At 47.4% G+C, this 13,748-nt stretch overlaps 1 protein-coding gene across 4 annotated transcripts in view; it reads right to left on the bottom strand.

Annotated features, from left to right (window-relative positions):
- The window catches only part of CDH13 (cadherin 13), a 1,039,621-nt gene extending 1,034,956 nt beyond the window's left edge, over window positions 1–4,665 (bottom strand). For all 4 annotated transcript variants that reach the window (XM_049622721.1, XM_049622720.1, XM_049622722.1 and 1 more), the window contains exon 1: window positions 4,500–4,665. In XM_049622721.1, coding sequence (XP_049478678.1) covers window positions 4,500–4,544 — 45 coding nt within the window. In that variant the 5' untranslated portion in view covers window positions 4,545–4,665. The remainder of the gene's footprint in view (window positions 1–4,499) is intronic.
- Between the last annotated feature and the right edge of the window lie 9,083 nt (window positions 4,666–13,748).

Raw genomic sequence — 13,748 nt, 5'->3', positions numbered from 1 at the left:
GGGGATCCCCAGGTAGCTAGAGAGGAGACAGGCTGCGGGGAACTGTATTGGCAGCAACCTTCAGGAGGCTCCGATTCTCTCAGGCGCATGGGCAACTTGCCCGCAGCTAAGTGGAAACAATGCCAAAACCACTGGTCATTTGATTTGATTCTGCCCAACTGATTATTGTAATTGGATGACAGACATATTTCCCTCTCCTTTTCAACTGGTGCCGGAGGGTGAGTGAATCCGGCTCATGAGTCATTCTTCTGGGTAGTTACCTAGTGGGGTAACTGTGCCTGCCTTTTGGCTGCCTAAAGAGAAAAACCAGGTCCAAATGAAATCAAATGCCAGGAAATTTCAGAACTTCCTCACATTTCATATTGTATTGTCTACAAAGGTCTTTGAAATGTTCCCTGCTCTAATACTCAGAGGGGAAACGTAGTTGAAGAATAAGATGGAACAGAAGCAAGTGTAGTAGGGAATAAAGGAGGAAAGATACTGAGTGCAAAATGGTAGGACTTCTCATTGGGGTAGCTTCCAGAAAATAATTGGGAATAAGGAGAACAGTAGTGTGTTGATAGAGCGACTACGCTGAGGTTCTTTAAAATATAGCAGCTGTAGGTTCAGAATTTTGTAAAGCTGTGGATGGAGCCCTCTTCTGGAGAAATTTTTCAACAGGTATTAAAACAAGATTGAAACACACAGAGATGGACACAGGCACAAAGAAATAGGAAACACTGTTGGCTATTTCGACGATATGACTGTCACTGAATCCATAGCTTGGCATTTTCCTTCCCTTCCACTGAACGGAAATAAACTGGATTCTCCCAAGCAACGGTTTTTCTGGAAGGAGGGAAAGAAAAGAAGGATGTTCTCAAGAGCCTACCCGTAGTTTTGCTGAAACAGTAAACTTCCAACTGAGATTCGACGCACACAGGCAAATGCCAGTCCTTCTAGACACTGCACTTATTGGGTACATTGGTTTGTGAGGCAATTTTACGCTAACACATAGGAGACACTTCTAGAAGGAATTAGATTTTATTTAATGGAAAACCCAAGGGGCTAAAGATAGCAAAGGAGAGAAGGGAGGGAAGCAGAGCAGAAGAGATTAGCTAAGATGACGGTTGGGCTTTTAATATAGACTGTGGCATCACATAAACTCCAGATCACATATTCAGCCTTGCAGTTTATTAAATCTCCTCGGGAACTTGCTAAAAAAATTGTTCAGCCATCTGAACTCTACCACTTTGACTCTTCTCACCACTTACGTCTCTGTTGCCCCAGTGTGTTTCAAATCTTATGGGTTGTCACATGTGGACCCCACGTCAGGGCTGGGGGTGCCCTCTGCTACTCCCATAATCTTTTCTCTTCATCAGAAAGGTTCTGCAAATAAACACTGCCCTTAAACTACAATATATGATGTTCTGGGGGTACAAAAACACACAGGTTCTCATTTACAATCCTGAAAATCAAGACGCTGCCTCCAAGAAAGAGCCCCATTTTAAATCAACATCTCAGAACTCTGTGGAACGTTTTTAGTCACTCCCAAGTGACTGCTCTCCAAACCTGAACCACTCCCTAAAATTCTAATTCTTGGGGGATTACTCATTCATTGTTAGAACTTTTGGCTACTGGTAAGCCATACCCAAATAGGGGGGCGGGGAATCATATTTACAGTGGAATTTCTATGTCATGCCTCCCTTGATTTGTTTCACACTCATTATTTATCATAGCCAAATGCCAGAGGCCACTTCTGGGACAGCCTTTCCCAAAACACCCCAGGGGAGAAGAGAGGCCACTGTCTCTCAATTTTGCCAGCTTCCAGCCATTGTTGCTTAGAATTCCTCTTCCCCTTTCCAAAATGCCTAAAAGAGCAACCTAGCCAATAAACTTACAGAGATTGATGGCTTCCAAAGCCAGACCCAGAATATTACAATTGCGATGGAAAAACACATACATGCTTGCCTGAACACCACTTAGGACCGAGTGACTAATTTGCTTTATTACATTGTTTTTCCCTTCCGTATGTTTTCTCTCTGCCTCAAGAAAGTTCTGTTTTCGCTGGTGGACTCAAAGCCTCTAAGACTTTCCCCGCTTTTCCCTATGGCACACGGAGCTGTGGCCTGGAACCTCTTGCCCATGAAATGAATTACACCAAAATGATTTCTCTGCAAGGTGCTGTTGCAACCGGGATATCACTTAGCGTCCTAATGTGGACGATTGCTCTGATTACGGGTAATAATGTAAGACAGAAACAAGCCTCTGAGAGCAGGCGATTCCATTCCTGGTAACACCTCTGCTGCCCCACACTTAGGAATGAGTGAGCTCACAGCCTGCAGAACCCACCTGTGCTGGCTGGGCCCTGCAGGAGAAGACACACCAGTTGCTTTGCAAAAGGTATCCTGTGAGGAGCCCCTAGTGCACAGGGATTGCTGGGTGCTGCCGCATGGTCTGTCTTGCTCAAAAGGAGGCATAACTTTGGGCCAGGTCTGCGACCCTGACTGAGGTCCCAGCACGCTGAGAGAGAAAAGGACTGTAAAGTCCTAGGGAAAGGCAGGGTGGGAGGGAAGTGCTCCCAGACACCAACAGTTCCCAGTGTGCCAGGCCTCATGGTAAACGCATTACCTAGGACATCCTGTTGAATGCAATCAATCTGCCTGGCGATCCCAGGAAGGCGGAGAGATCATTTCACAGTGGAGAATCAGAAAGCCCAGAGATGTTCAACAACGTGCCCAAGGTGGTACCAGTAGCATATGGCAGAGAGGATCTGTCTGAATCAGAAGCATCCTCTGAACCATCCTGCTAAATAGGGATATATGTACATACATACAGCCTCAGGGACCACTGGAGTCCAGAAAGTCTGGAAAACTAGTCCACAGATAGACATAAGATTTGTGGCAGGACTTGAGGTTACAGAGACACCCCCCCCCCCCCAAGAGAATCAGGCAGCAAAGCCCTGTTAGGAAAGGAGTGTAACTGGGCAGTTCTGAATGGGGGCTGTGTATCCAGGGAAGGCAGAAAGCATGGGTGGGGGAGGGGCTCCGTAGCCAGGCACCTTACCCAGTCCCCAGACACCGGCATCCACCTACTAGCCCCCACTTTAAGTCATTTACACGGTCACTGCGTTCCTGGGACACTGGCCCCTTTCCAAAGTCTAACCCCAACATGGATCCAGCAGTGGCCTCCCTTCGATGCCCTGCACCCCCACATCCCAGCCAGCCCTCGCCTGGGATCCTGCCTGCCTCACCCTCCCTCTCTCCAGCACACTCACACATGTGCCCAGGCCCCTGGCACCCAGGAGTCCTGGCCAGGAACTCAACCCCCATTCCTAGCACCCGAAAGCACTCCCTGTCTCCTTCCCTCCTCTCTGCCTGGCCCTGCCTTGATCTTACCCACCCACTTGTAGGCTGCCAGCTCATCCCGAGTCCCACGGGCTTCAAGGGAAGCCTCGGGGAGGGAGTAGCCTTGCTCTCTCAGAAACCACAGGCCCCAGAACAGGGCTGGGCGTGCCCCTCAGCGGCCCGCACCTCCGGTCGGGCCTCCTCGGAGTATGCTTTCCTGCACACAAACTTCCCGAGATCTTGGAGATCCAGAGGCGGCAGCTGGACAATCACGTCTCGGTCGCACCGCACCCCCTGCCTTCTCCCGGATCCCCGGTCCTTCCCTCGCGCCTCAGCGCTCCGAGGGTTAACAGGCAGCTGCAGCCCTGGTGGGCAAGGCTTGAACTTTTCTCTGCGCTCCGCGCCCGCCCGGGAAGGCAGCAGAGGCGGCAGTCGGGGCTCCGGGCCGGGGCTCCAGCTGGCTGCACAAAGGGGGCGCGGGGGGCTGGGGCCTGCGTCCTGGCGGGGGGCGGGGGAGGACGCGCTCTGGGCCCGAGATCGGGGAGGAAAAGAACCCCGATGCGGGCGCGGCCAGAGTCGGCGCCTTTGAGCGACAGCAGCAGCCGGGCTGCAGCGCTGGGCTGGCGGGAGGCGCCTTCCTGCGCGCCGCGGGGCTGGGCGAGGGGGCCCGGGCGCCCCGGGAAGTCGGCGATGCCAGGCCGGCCTCTCCAGCCCGGCAGCCCGCAATCCGGACCGGAGCTGCGCTTCCCCCTGTTCGGCGCTGCGCTGGGGAAACCACGACTCGCTGGAGTCGCCTCCAACTGAGTCTTTCTCCAATGCATGAGCCACCGGAGGAGGAGGCGAATCAAAGTTACCCCACTTGATGTAGGCGAGAATGTCGCCCCTGCTTGCGGAAAAAAAAAGGGGGGGACTCGGGAGTTCTCTCCTCCTCCCCTGAACGTACACACACACACACACACACACACACACACCGGAGTGGGAAACCGCCGCCCCCCCCCCTCCCCGCGCCCCGAGGATCTCTGGGGCTGGGAATGACCTCCCTTCGAGCCCCAGGCTTTCTTCGCCGCCGCGCCCCACAGTCCCCCGACCCGCGAAAGCCCCCTCTCCCTGCTGGCGCCAGACGATCGGAATGCAGAAACGGGGCGCGGGGCGCGCCCGGCTGCCCCTCTTCCCTACCTGGGACAGGAGAACGCACAGGAGGAGCGGAGTTCTCGGCTGCATTTTGTCCGACTAGAAGCGCCCGGCGGCGTTTTCATTCATGCACTTGGCTGCACTGAGCATATTTTCCGTGGGAGCCAGGCTTTGAGGAGAGGCTCTGCCTCACCAGCCAGCCAACTTCCCAAATAGATCAGCGGCAGCATCACGAAAGCATTGGGTAGAGGCTGATGACCAGGACCAATGGCTTTACAAGACGGATTCCTTCATAAAGCTCCCTCGTTTTGCATGGCAGATACAGGGCGAGCACCTCGCACAGAGCGAGCCCCTCGGAGGAGGCAGCCCTTTTTGCCTTTTTGGACTGTTGGGGCCCAGCCTCACAAATCACGCTGGGCAACGCCAGCCGAATCCACTTTGCAGAGAATGGAATTGCACCGGGGACTGGCGAACACTTCCAGCCCAGTGCAAAAAGATTCTCTTTATTAAAATGTTAATAAGATCCACTTTATTTCCAATAAATCAAATAAAATGACCCCAGCAGTTCCAGCCCTCTCCACGCCTGGAAAGACTTGGCGGTGGATTTTTCCCCCCTTTCTTTCTTTTTCTTTTTTTTCTTTTTTTCCAACTGTGGCCCAAGTCATGATGGTGTTTGGTGTTTCCTTGCCATCTCACAAATCACAAATACGACAGATCAATTCTAGCTTGCAGAAAAAAAAATCCATCAAGGGGCAATAGATTTTATTAACTGCTCAGGTGAGAATCTGACTGGCCGCCTACTCCACAAATGTGCATCTGGCACCAAAGTTGGAGCCATGATTTAAGGAAACTTTTTTTTTCCTATATGGATGTGATTTTTCAGAAGCTCCTACCTATCCCCAGGGAATGGGGGATAGTCATGGCCACTGCCCAAGGAATTTTATAAGTAGGGTGCTATGGGAATGAGGGTCAGAGGGATATATAGGTCTGCCTTTCCCAGTAAGAATCTAAGACTATGCAGTAAAGATCTCACTTTGTCATTTCCATGCAGCCTGCTTCTAAAAATGATGTAAGTTATTTTAAAATAAAGGAAATTTGTGCAATAGAACTGATGCAACCAAAATTAAAAATCTAGACTGGGAGGAAAAATTCAAAAACCTGAAATGCTAAACCTAAACTTTAATATATTTGCTCTGATTTGGATCTGAGCTTCCTGGTGCCCAAAGCAATAAGAAACATGTAAATTACATAGTTCTTATTTTAGAAAAAAGTATACAAATATCCACTGGCAAAATTTCCTCCTAGAGCTAAATCCTAGAATAAATGTATTATGTGATATCTAATAGAACAGGACACAGAGCAATGGACCATGCAGAGATCCAATAGATTGGGGTGTATTCCCAGCATCTAGCACAGGGCCTAACACATGAAGACGGTCATTACTGCCTGTTAAATAGATGTCTAGACTTAATCAATCTAAGTGGCAGAGGAAGGAGTGGGACAATGAGTCTAGAGCCTAAGCTTAACCCCCAGCCCTGCTACCAATGAGTAAGTTACTTAAACCCCCTGTGCCTCTGTTTGTCCACTGGTGAAATGAAAATATAAATCATATGAACTTATAAGGTGGTGGCAAGGATTAAGTGACAAAATAACTACTCAATAAATGTAAACCGATACACTTTGTAAAATTCCTTCATTGCCAGCTGTTGAGTCACAAGATTGCCTCACATGGCCCCAAGGTGACTGCTGGGGGCCTCCTGGCTGCGTTAGCTGGAGCTGGCCCATCAGATGGCAATGCTGGCCAAACAACCTCCAGAAAAGCCCAGGAAAGGTGCATCTTGATGCTTCTTCCGGTCTCTTCAACTTTCCACTGTCCTCTTGCCTAAGTAGGCACTGATCCTGAGCCTTCGAGAGTTGCAGTCACAGTGTTTGATAGATACGATTGTCCCAGCTTGGAATTCGTGCATGTGGAAACCTACACCCAACTTGCCTACTGGTAAAAAGTAAAATGGGATATTTTGGAGTCAGGCAGCCTTCACATCAAGGCATCCTGAAACACCCTGGTTTTTTCTCCATGCCACAGCAGGAGCCATCTTGTCAGTCATGGACCAGCTGAGCTAAGCCCATGGATTCAGCAGACACAAAGGCAGACAGAGAGCAGAGGACAGCTTGGGAGATGGTAGACCACTCTAAGGGATAAAGATGGCGGAAATGATCCAGCCATGTTTCCACAAGCAGTCCCTCGGTTGGGGAAGCAGTCCTAAGGGGAGGGTGTGCAAGGCTGCACTTGCCCGCCCCCCTGTGGTCAGCATGGGGCTGTGTGACCCGTTCTAGCCAATAAGCTGTGAGCAGAAGTGACAGGTGCCACTCCAAGGCTGGAGCATTTAATCGCCAGGGTGAGACAGGTTGGTTTCCCCAGAATAGGGGCTGAGATGGAAATCTGTGCAGGTGACTTGCTCAGGAGTGTCCTCAGGAACAACAACTGCAAAAGGAAGGAAAACAAGATCGGCAGGGGGGATTGCAGTGGCCTTAGATGCCTCAGCCAGTCCCAGGGGAACTCTGAGGCTAGGGAGGTAGGGAGGCCTTCCACTCAGAGATGACCCTAAGAGAGTCGGGGGCTGTGTCTTTGTGCTCCAGTGGGTCCGTTGTTGGCTGTTCCCCAAGAAGAGAATAACCTTAGGTGAGAGAGCTTGGTTCGGCCAAGGGCAATCTTCCAGTCTGACCTCAGCTTCATCATCTACATAGAAAATGAATGTGTTGACCCACAACAGGTAACTGGAGGCTGTGATTCCCAGATTTCAGATGACCACATACACCTGATGATACCAGTGAAGGTAGATGCAGATTTGTGAGAATCTGCTGACTCCATCTCCAGCCAGGACCTGTCAGGCATTCACGAAGGTCCTGGGCTTTTGTCCTGAGTTGTTCTACCAGCAGGCAGAGTGGCTCCAGCCAACCACACCTGATTCCAAGTGGGCATGCCCAAAGGGCCACTCCCATCCCTTCATATTTCAGTCCCCACAGCTTGTATTTTAAGGGTCAAGAGGAGTTAACTTCAAGAGTCTTTGGCCTTAAGGCTCACTGTTAGAAACCCATGAAGGCTAGGAAGGTGGAAAAGATTTGTCTGCAAAATGAGACCTGGATTGGGAACTCCAGACTCCACTTACATTGGGCAAGTTGCTTTTACTCCCCCAGGCTCAGTTTATTCATCAATAAAATGGGAATGATAATATAATAGCACTCCAAGGATTGCTGTAAAAGTGGATGCTACCTTTCCCCTCAATCCCCTACTCCCCTCTACTCTCAGAGAACATGCATTTAACCAAACACAGGATGTCAGGTTTTGTCCAACAAAGAGAGGAGAAAACTCATTTCACTCTGGTGGTAAAAGGTCTCTGAAGAATAAATTCATTTTTGTTGGTTTTGCATTGTTTTGCCTTCAACTCCCTAATGGGATTCTTTTGGCCGATGGATGCACTGATGGTAGCAAGTGAGTACTGAAGCTGGAAACCACCCCCTCATAACCCCTACTTTACCTCCCCCTAGGCCAGCACCCCCCTCCAAGAAGCCCAGGCTTTGTGTCCAAATGCAGACCCCAGAACCTGGGGTCTGATGAAATAATCCAACATCCAGGAGCTGTATCCTGAGAAGCCAGGGATTAAAATTCTTGTCTCTCCTTGACTGACATGGATGAAGGCATCATTTCTGGCTGTGTGAAGGAGGCCGTGTGTGTGTGTGTGTGTGTGTGTGTGTGCGCGCGCACGTGCACTGGTTGGGTATTATGTGTACAAGCACATGGACGTAGGTGTATGGCAAGGGGGTAAATGCTGTATCTTCCAGAAGAGACGCTTTACTCAAGTTTGGGTACCCTCTGAATATGCTGCTGTAATGAGGCATTTACACAGAACAAGGATAAACCAGATAGATGCCCTTATACGACACAACAGTTATCGGCTATGCCAGGAGCCCTTGATAATTAAGATATATTTGGACAGAAAGGAGGGAAGCCCACACTGCACAGCAGAACAATAGTGTAAGGCTGAAGCTACATCCCTCCCAATGGGATCGCCCACTAAAACCACTAAAGATTATGACAATACACCATCCCACGATACCTGGTCACCCAAGAGTAGTGTCCGGGATTGTTCTTGAGCCATGAACTTGTTTTATGTTTCTTCATGGACCTTTGTGTTGCTTACTATTATACCATAAGTGGTCACTTTGCTCAGTTCTTCACTCCAACCTGCATCTACACCTTTTACCCCTGGGTTTCGCCACATGAATTTGATGTGGCCAATGGAATGAGGCAGAAGTGACGAGGTGCCGCTTATAAACCCAGGCCCCAAGAGGCCCTGTGTGTTTCAGCTTGCCGTCACTAGGAACATTCAAAGGAAATGCCTTCAGAGGAACATTCATGGGTTATCTCATTGGTTGTAGGAAAGAAATGACCTCCATGAACCCAGAGGTGCCTGGCAGAGCCCCACCCGGGTCATTTAACCTATAGGTATGTGAAGTAAAAACAAATAATTGCTCTAAATTTGGAGGTGATTAGTTATATAGTGAAACCTAACCAATAATTACATTTGTTTGTTGTCTATCTCTCTGAAATGCAGGTAAGTCTATCTTTTTGCTTCTGTATGCTCAGCTTCTAGAACACTGGTTTACAGTAGGTGCCCAAATGACTTTTGCTGAGAAGATAAATTAAGTGGCTTCTGAACTAAACAATGTGTGATGCTGATGGGAAACCCACCCCCTACATATACTTCCCTACCAGAAATACTTCCTGATGTTGACAGTTCAATCCTTCCTTGCAGAAAGTATCCTATAACTTTGACAGTCTCCACTCCCATGTGGCCATCCAATTCATCCTACAACAAGGCAAGGTCTTCTTACAATAGTCTAGACCAGGATTAGGCAAAGTAAGGAACATTCCACAGAGGCTATAGTGTGAGCATGTAGGTGCTTAGAGATCTTTGGTGAAGAATCTTTGGTCAGAAAGTGTGACTCCTTCTGACTTTTCCTCAAAGGATGAAGGGCCCAGACAACTAAGAATAAGACAGAAAACACTCCTTTAGCTTTTGGGGTACTGTATTAATACAGTGTCCTCCGTAAATACAATTAATACCATCATGACTTCCACTCTCGCACAGAAATAAAATCAGGAATGACTTTAGGCCATCTCACTTCAATGGTTTCCCTGTATTTAGGACTTCAATCCCTCGTTAGTAGCAAAATTGGGCCTTCAGACACCAGATTTATCCTTTGAACTAGTAGCCATTAAAACCCCCCTCTAGGTGTCTCCCTTACCCAAAATTAGTGACTGGGGTTATTTCTACACTGAGAATTCTCTCCACATCACTTTGGTAGAGCAGTGGTTTTCAAAGTGTCCCCCTGGACCAGGAGTGTCAGCACACCTGGGGACTTGATAAAACTGAACATTCTCAGGTCTCCTCCCAGACCTACTGATTTAGAAACTCAGGGGTGAGGTCTAGCAACCTGTGTTGCACAAACTCTTTATTTGCATAGTTTGAGAACCACTACTCTAGAGAATTCTCCACTACTCACTTACATATGTTCATTCATTCATTCAAGAAACATTCAGAAAGTGCCTATGGCATATTAGCCACTGAGCTAGGCAACAGAGAAATGAAAACGCATGGTTTGTGTCCTTCAGAAAATATGACTCATGGGAAGAAAGACATCATTCTATTACAGTCTGTTACAGGAGCTGCTGGGAGTCAAGGGAACCAGAGCTATGGGGGATCAGGATGTGTTTAGAAAGAGGCAAGGGGTCCACTGTGGTTGGTTTCCATTGTATGTCAAAAACCATCATGGATCTTTACTTGAAAGAAGTTGTACTTTTTGTATCTGTTGATGAGAAACTAAATATAAATAGAAGCAACAAGGTACCTGAAATTCAACACCTCCTTCTAACTGAATTTGAAGTTTATTATTTATAATCCCATCTAGGCAAAGTTGCAAATGGCAGTGTCTGTGTGTGTGTGTGTGTGTGTGTGTGTGTGTGTATCTGTGTGTGTGTGCACATGTGCACGTGCAGGCAGGTGAAGGGACATTATTTATAACTGACAGATAATTCTTGGTGCGCTGAGAGAGAGTGAACGAGAGTGGGGGAGGCACAGAAAGAGGGGGAGAGAAAGAGTCCCAAGTAGGCACTGACAGCATGGAGCCTAATGCAGGGCTTGACCTCATGAAGCGTGAGATTGTGACCTGAACCCAGTTGGACACTCAACTGACTGAACCACCCAGGTGCCCCCTGGTGTGCTTTTAGTAAGATCTCTTACAATGACACCATGTCACCAACACCCACTTCCTGCCTGTCTGTAATCCCAACCAGGAAAGGCTGGAGCTATGACAAAGGGGAAATAAGGAAGTTAAGACACATGGAGGAGGGACTAGGGACCCTGGAAAGCAGAAGACAATTCTGGGCAGTTTGGGGGCCCAGATTAGGATCACCTTAAATGTCAACATCCAGAGGTTGAGCTTTATCCTACGGACAAAGGAGAATCGTGCAAACTATTCAAACAGGGAAGGGTCAATGTCTGGTTTACATTTTAGGAAGCTCATTCTGGCTACATTGGAGGATGGATTACATTGAGGGCCATACCTAAGGAAGAGAGACTTCTTGGAAGACTACTCCACAAACCATAGAAAATGTAACCAGAGCAGGAACTCTTTTTCTTAGATTTCTAACCAGTGAGTGATGAGGTATATTTCATGGCAATCTCTCCTGTCGCCTACCAGTGTCTGGCACATGAGTTTGTATACCTTATAATAAATAGATGAAGGAAACATGCTGATTAAAGTACAAGAGAGTAACTTTGAGTTCAAATTATTCAGCCCTCCCTGCATCTAATCCTTACCTCACTGATGGTGGAGTGAACTTCCTCACCTTTGACTTTGGGCTTCACCACGTGGCTTGTTTTGGCTAACAATGCAGTGAGGGCAACAGCAGACAGTTCTGAGCCTAGGTCTTACAGCGTCTCACGTGTTTCTGTTTTACAACTCTGACATCTCCATGAAAACAACATGTCTTCTCTGTGGTATAAGGAGGATGAGAAATGTGAAGCTGAGCCACCCCCACCCATCCACAGATCTGCAGTGAGAAGCAGAGTCTAGCCTAGATTAGCCAAACCCCAATCAACCCACGGCTCCAAAGGAACTAATGCTTGGTGTTTTGCTACTGATATTGTTGTGGTTGTTTGTTATCCAGAAATAGCTGACTGATACATAAATGAACTCCCTTCTTAGGACTATATATAGCTCAGGGAATCGGCTGGAAGCTGAATATGTAAATCTAGCATAGACATTTACATGGGCATGACTGACGTTTAATGTTGACCACAAATCCAAGCCCGTAATAATTACTCAACTCACCAAACAGTCCTCTCCTTACACCTACCTAATCCAAGCCGGCTGGCTCCTTGCAAATGCCTAGGTTCCTTTTAGAATATTTATTGCAAAGTTACTGAATCTTGCTCTGGTTGTTTTTCTTATGCTAGCATAATTGTGAGGCCATCACTTAACAATTACTTGGGAAAATTTATTTACAATGCAAGGCAGATCCGTGAATGTTTGTAGTGGATAAATTTATTTACAATGTAATCCAAATCTGCCAATGCCTCTAGTAGATAAAATTGTCCTGCTCTTATGAAAAGCAACCCACCCAGTTAATAGTTTCCATGGTCTTTTATGAATAGTCCAAGGTCAGGCCACCATAATGAGTTTGGGAAAGTTAATCTGTGGAAGCAAGTTAAGCACAGAAAACTACATTTTAATGATTCTGAATGTGTGACAGCTGCCAGAATTTAACCAAATGAGAGTCAGAGAAGACAAATCCAAGACTCTTTTGTTTCTTGAGCTCAGCATTTATGGGATTAAGATGGCAAGTGTGTAGTTTCCAGGAGGTCAGGAGGATGTCTGTCTTTCTCCCCCTTGGATCCCACTTGCCCACACACTGCCTGGCACCAGGGAGAAATTCTATAGATATGAGTGGGATGCATCAGGCACATAGGAGAAGTCCAGCTTAGCCCTGCACACCTGGTGTCTGTCATACTTACATTTACTGTAGCAAGACAAACTATCCAACAATATACCTCTAGTATCGACATCCATCTCCTGGAGCAGTGAAGTGTTATCCTGCTAAGTGTCCCTGTTCAGTGCCAACACTCCACATGAGAATGTTAAGTGTCTACACTGCCCCTGTTTCTACTGTATAAAACTCAAAAGCAAGTATGTCTTGAATCATAAAATTATCTCCTGGAACATGACAGAAAAGGGAAATTCACCACAGCTCATGAGAACTTGCAAAGCTATCTCCTGCCTACCTCTCCAGATTCATTCCATCTCTGCTCTCCTCCTCACTCTCTGTGTCAAGCTCTTCCCCACCCAGGGCCTTTGCACATTCTACTCACTCTGTCTGGAATGCTCTTTCCTCCACTTCCCTACCATTCTCATCCCCCTGGAATCTGTTCGTATGTCAGCTCTTCAGAAGAAGAGCAGCCCTCACCAGCTCATCCTTCATTAGCTCATTTCCTGACTTCTTTCCTTCATGGTATTTTCTATCACCTGTCCCTATTTTATTTATTGTTTGCTTCTTTCTATGTTCATTTCTCTCACTAGAATAGGAGTTTCATGATGGTAACTAAATATCTGTTTATTGGTCATCGTACTCCAGGACCTAGAACCATGCCTGACCCATGAGAGGCACTCGATATTCCATTTCTTTTTTTTTTTTTTTAAGAAATGAATGAACAGATGATCTTATGGCCAATGAAGGTAGAGGACTGGTGGCTCTCTAGATGCATTAATCTTGGTAAAAATATCAAGTAGTAATCTGATGGCTAACAATGACAAGACACTGCCAGGGAGCCACTGTACAAAAATATGGCCAAGATTAAGGGTGCACACTTAACACCTTGTGTTGTATAAAACAAGACAAAGGGCCCTGGGGCCCTGTGGGTGAGCCACCTAAACTACAGTCTATACTCTTTGCCAAGACCAAGCTTGTATGGGCTATGGGACATGCTCTGGGTGAACTAAGGACTCAGTTCTCCCAAGATGAATCAAGAGAGGCTGCGGTGAGACAGGGCACACCTGAGCAAGACGAGGTAGAATATTTTCAACATATTTCCTCTTACTTGACACATCAGGAATTCATCTAAAGCCTTTTCAAACTGCCAGGTTCTTGTCCACGTAATGAATCTATTGATTCACTTTTTGTCCCCAGGAGACTCTGAAGACCACAGAATGTCAAGAGAGAGGACAAAGAATTCT

This window comes from Panthera uncia (genome assembly GCF_023721935.1).
Source record: "Panthera uncia isolate 11264 chromosome E2 unlocalized genomic scaffold, Puncia_PCG_1.0 HiC_scaffold_20, whole genome shotgun sequence".
In the NCBI taxonomy this organism is placed as follows: Eukaryota; Metazoa; Chordata; class Mammalia; order Carnivora; family Felidae; genus Panthera; species Panthera uncia.
Note: the sequence above shows the minus strand (reverse complement) of the source record. Positions and strands in the feature narration are given on the sequence as shown.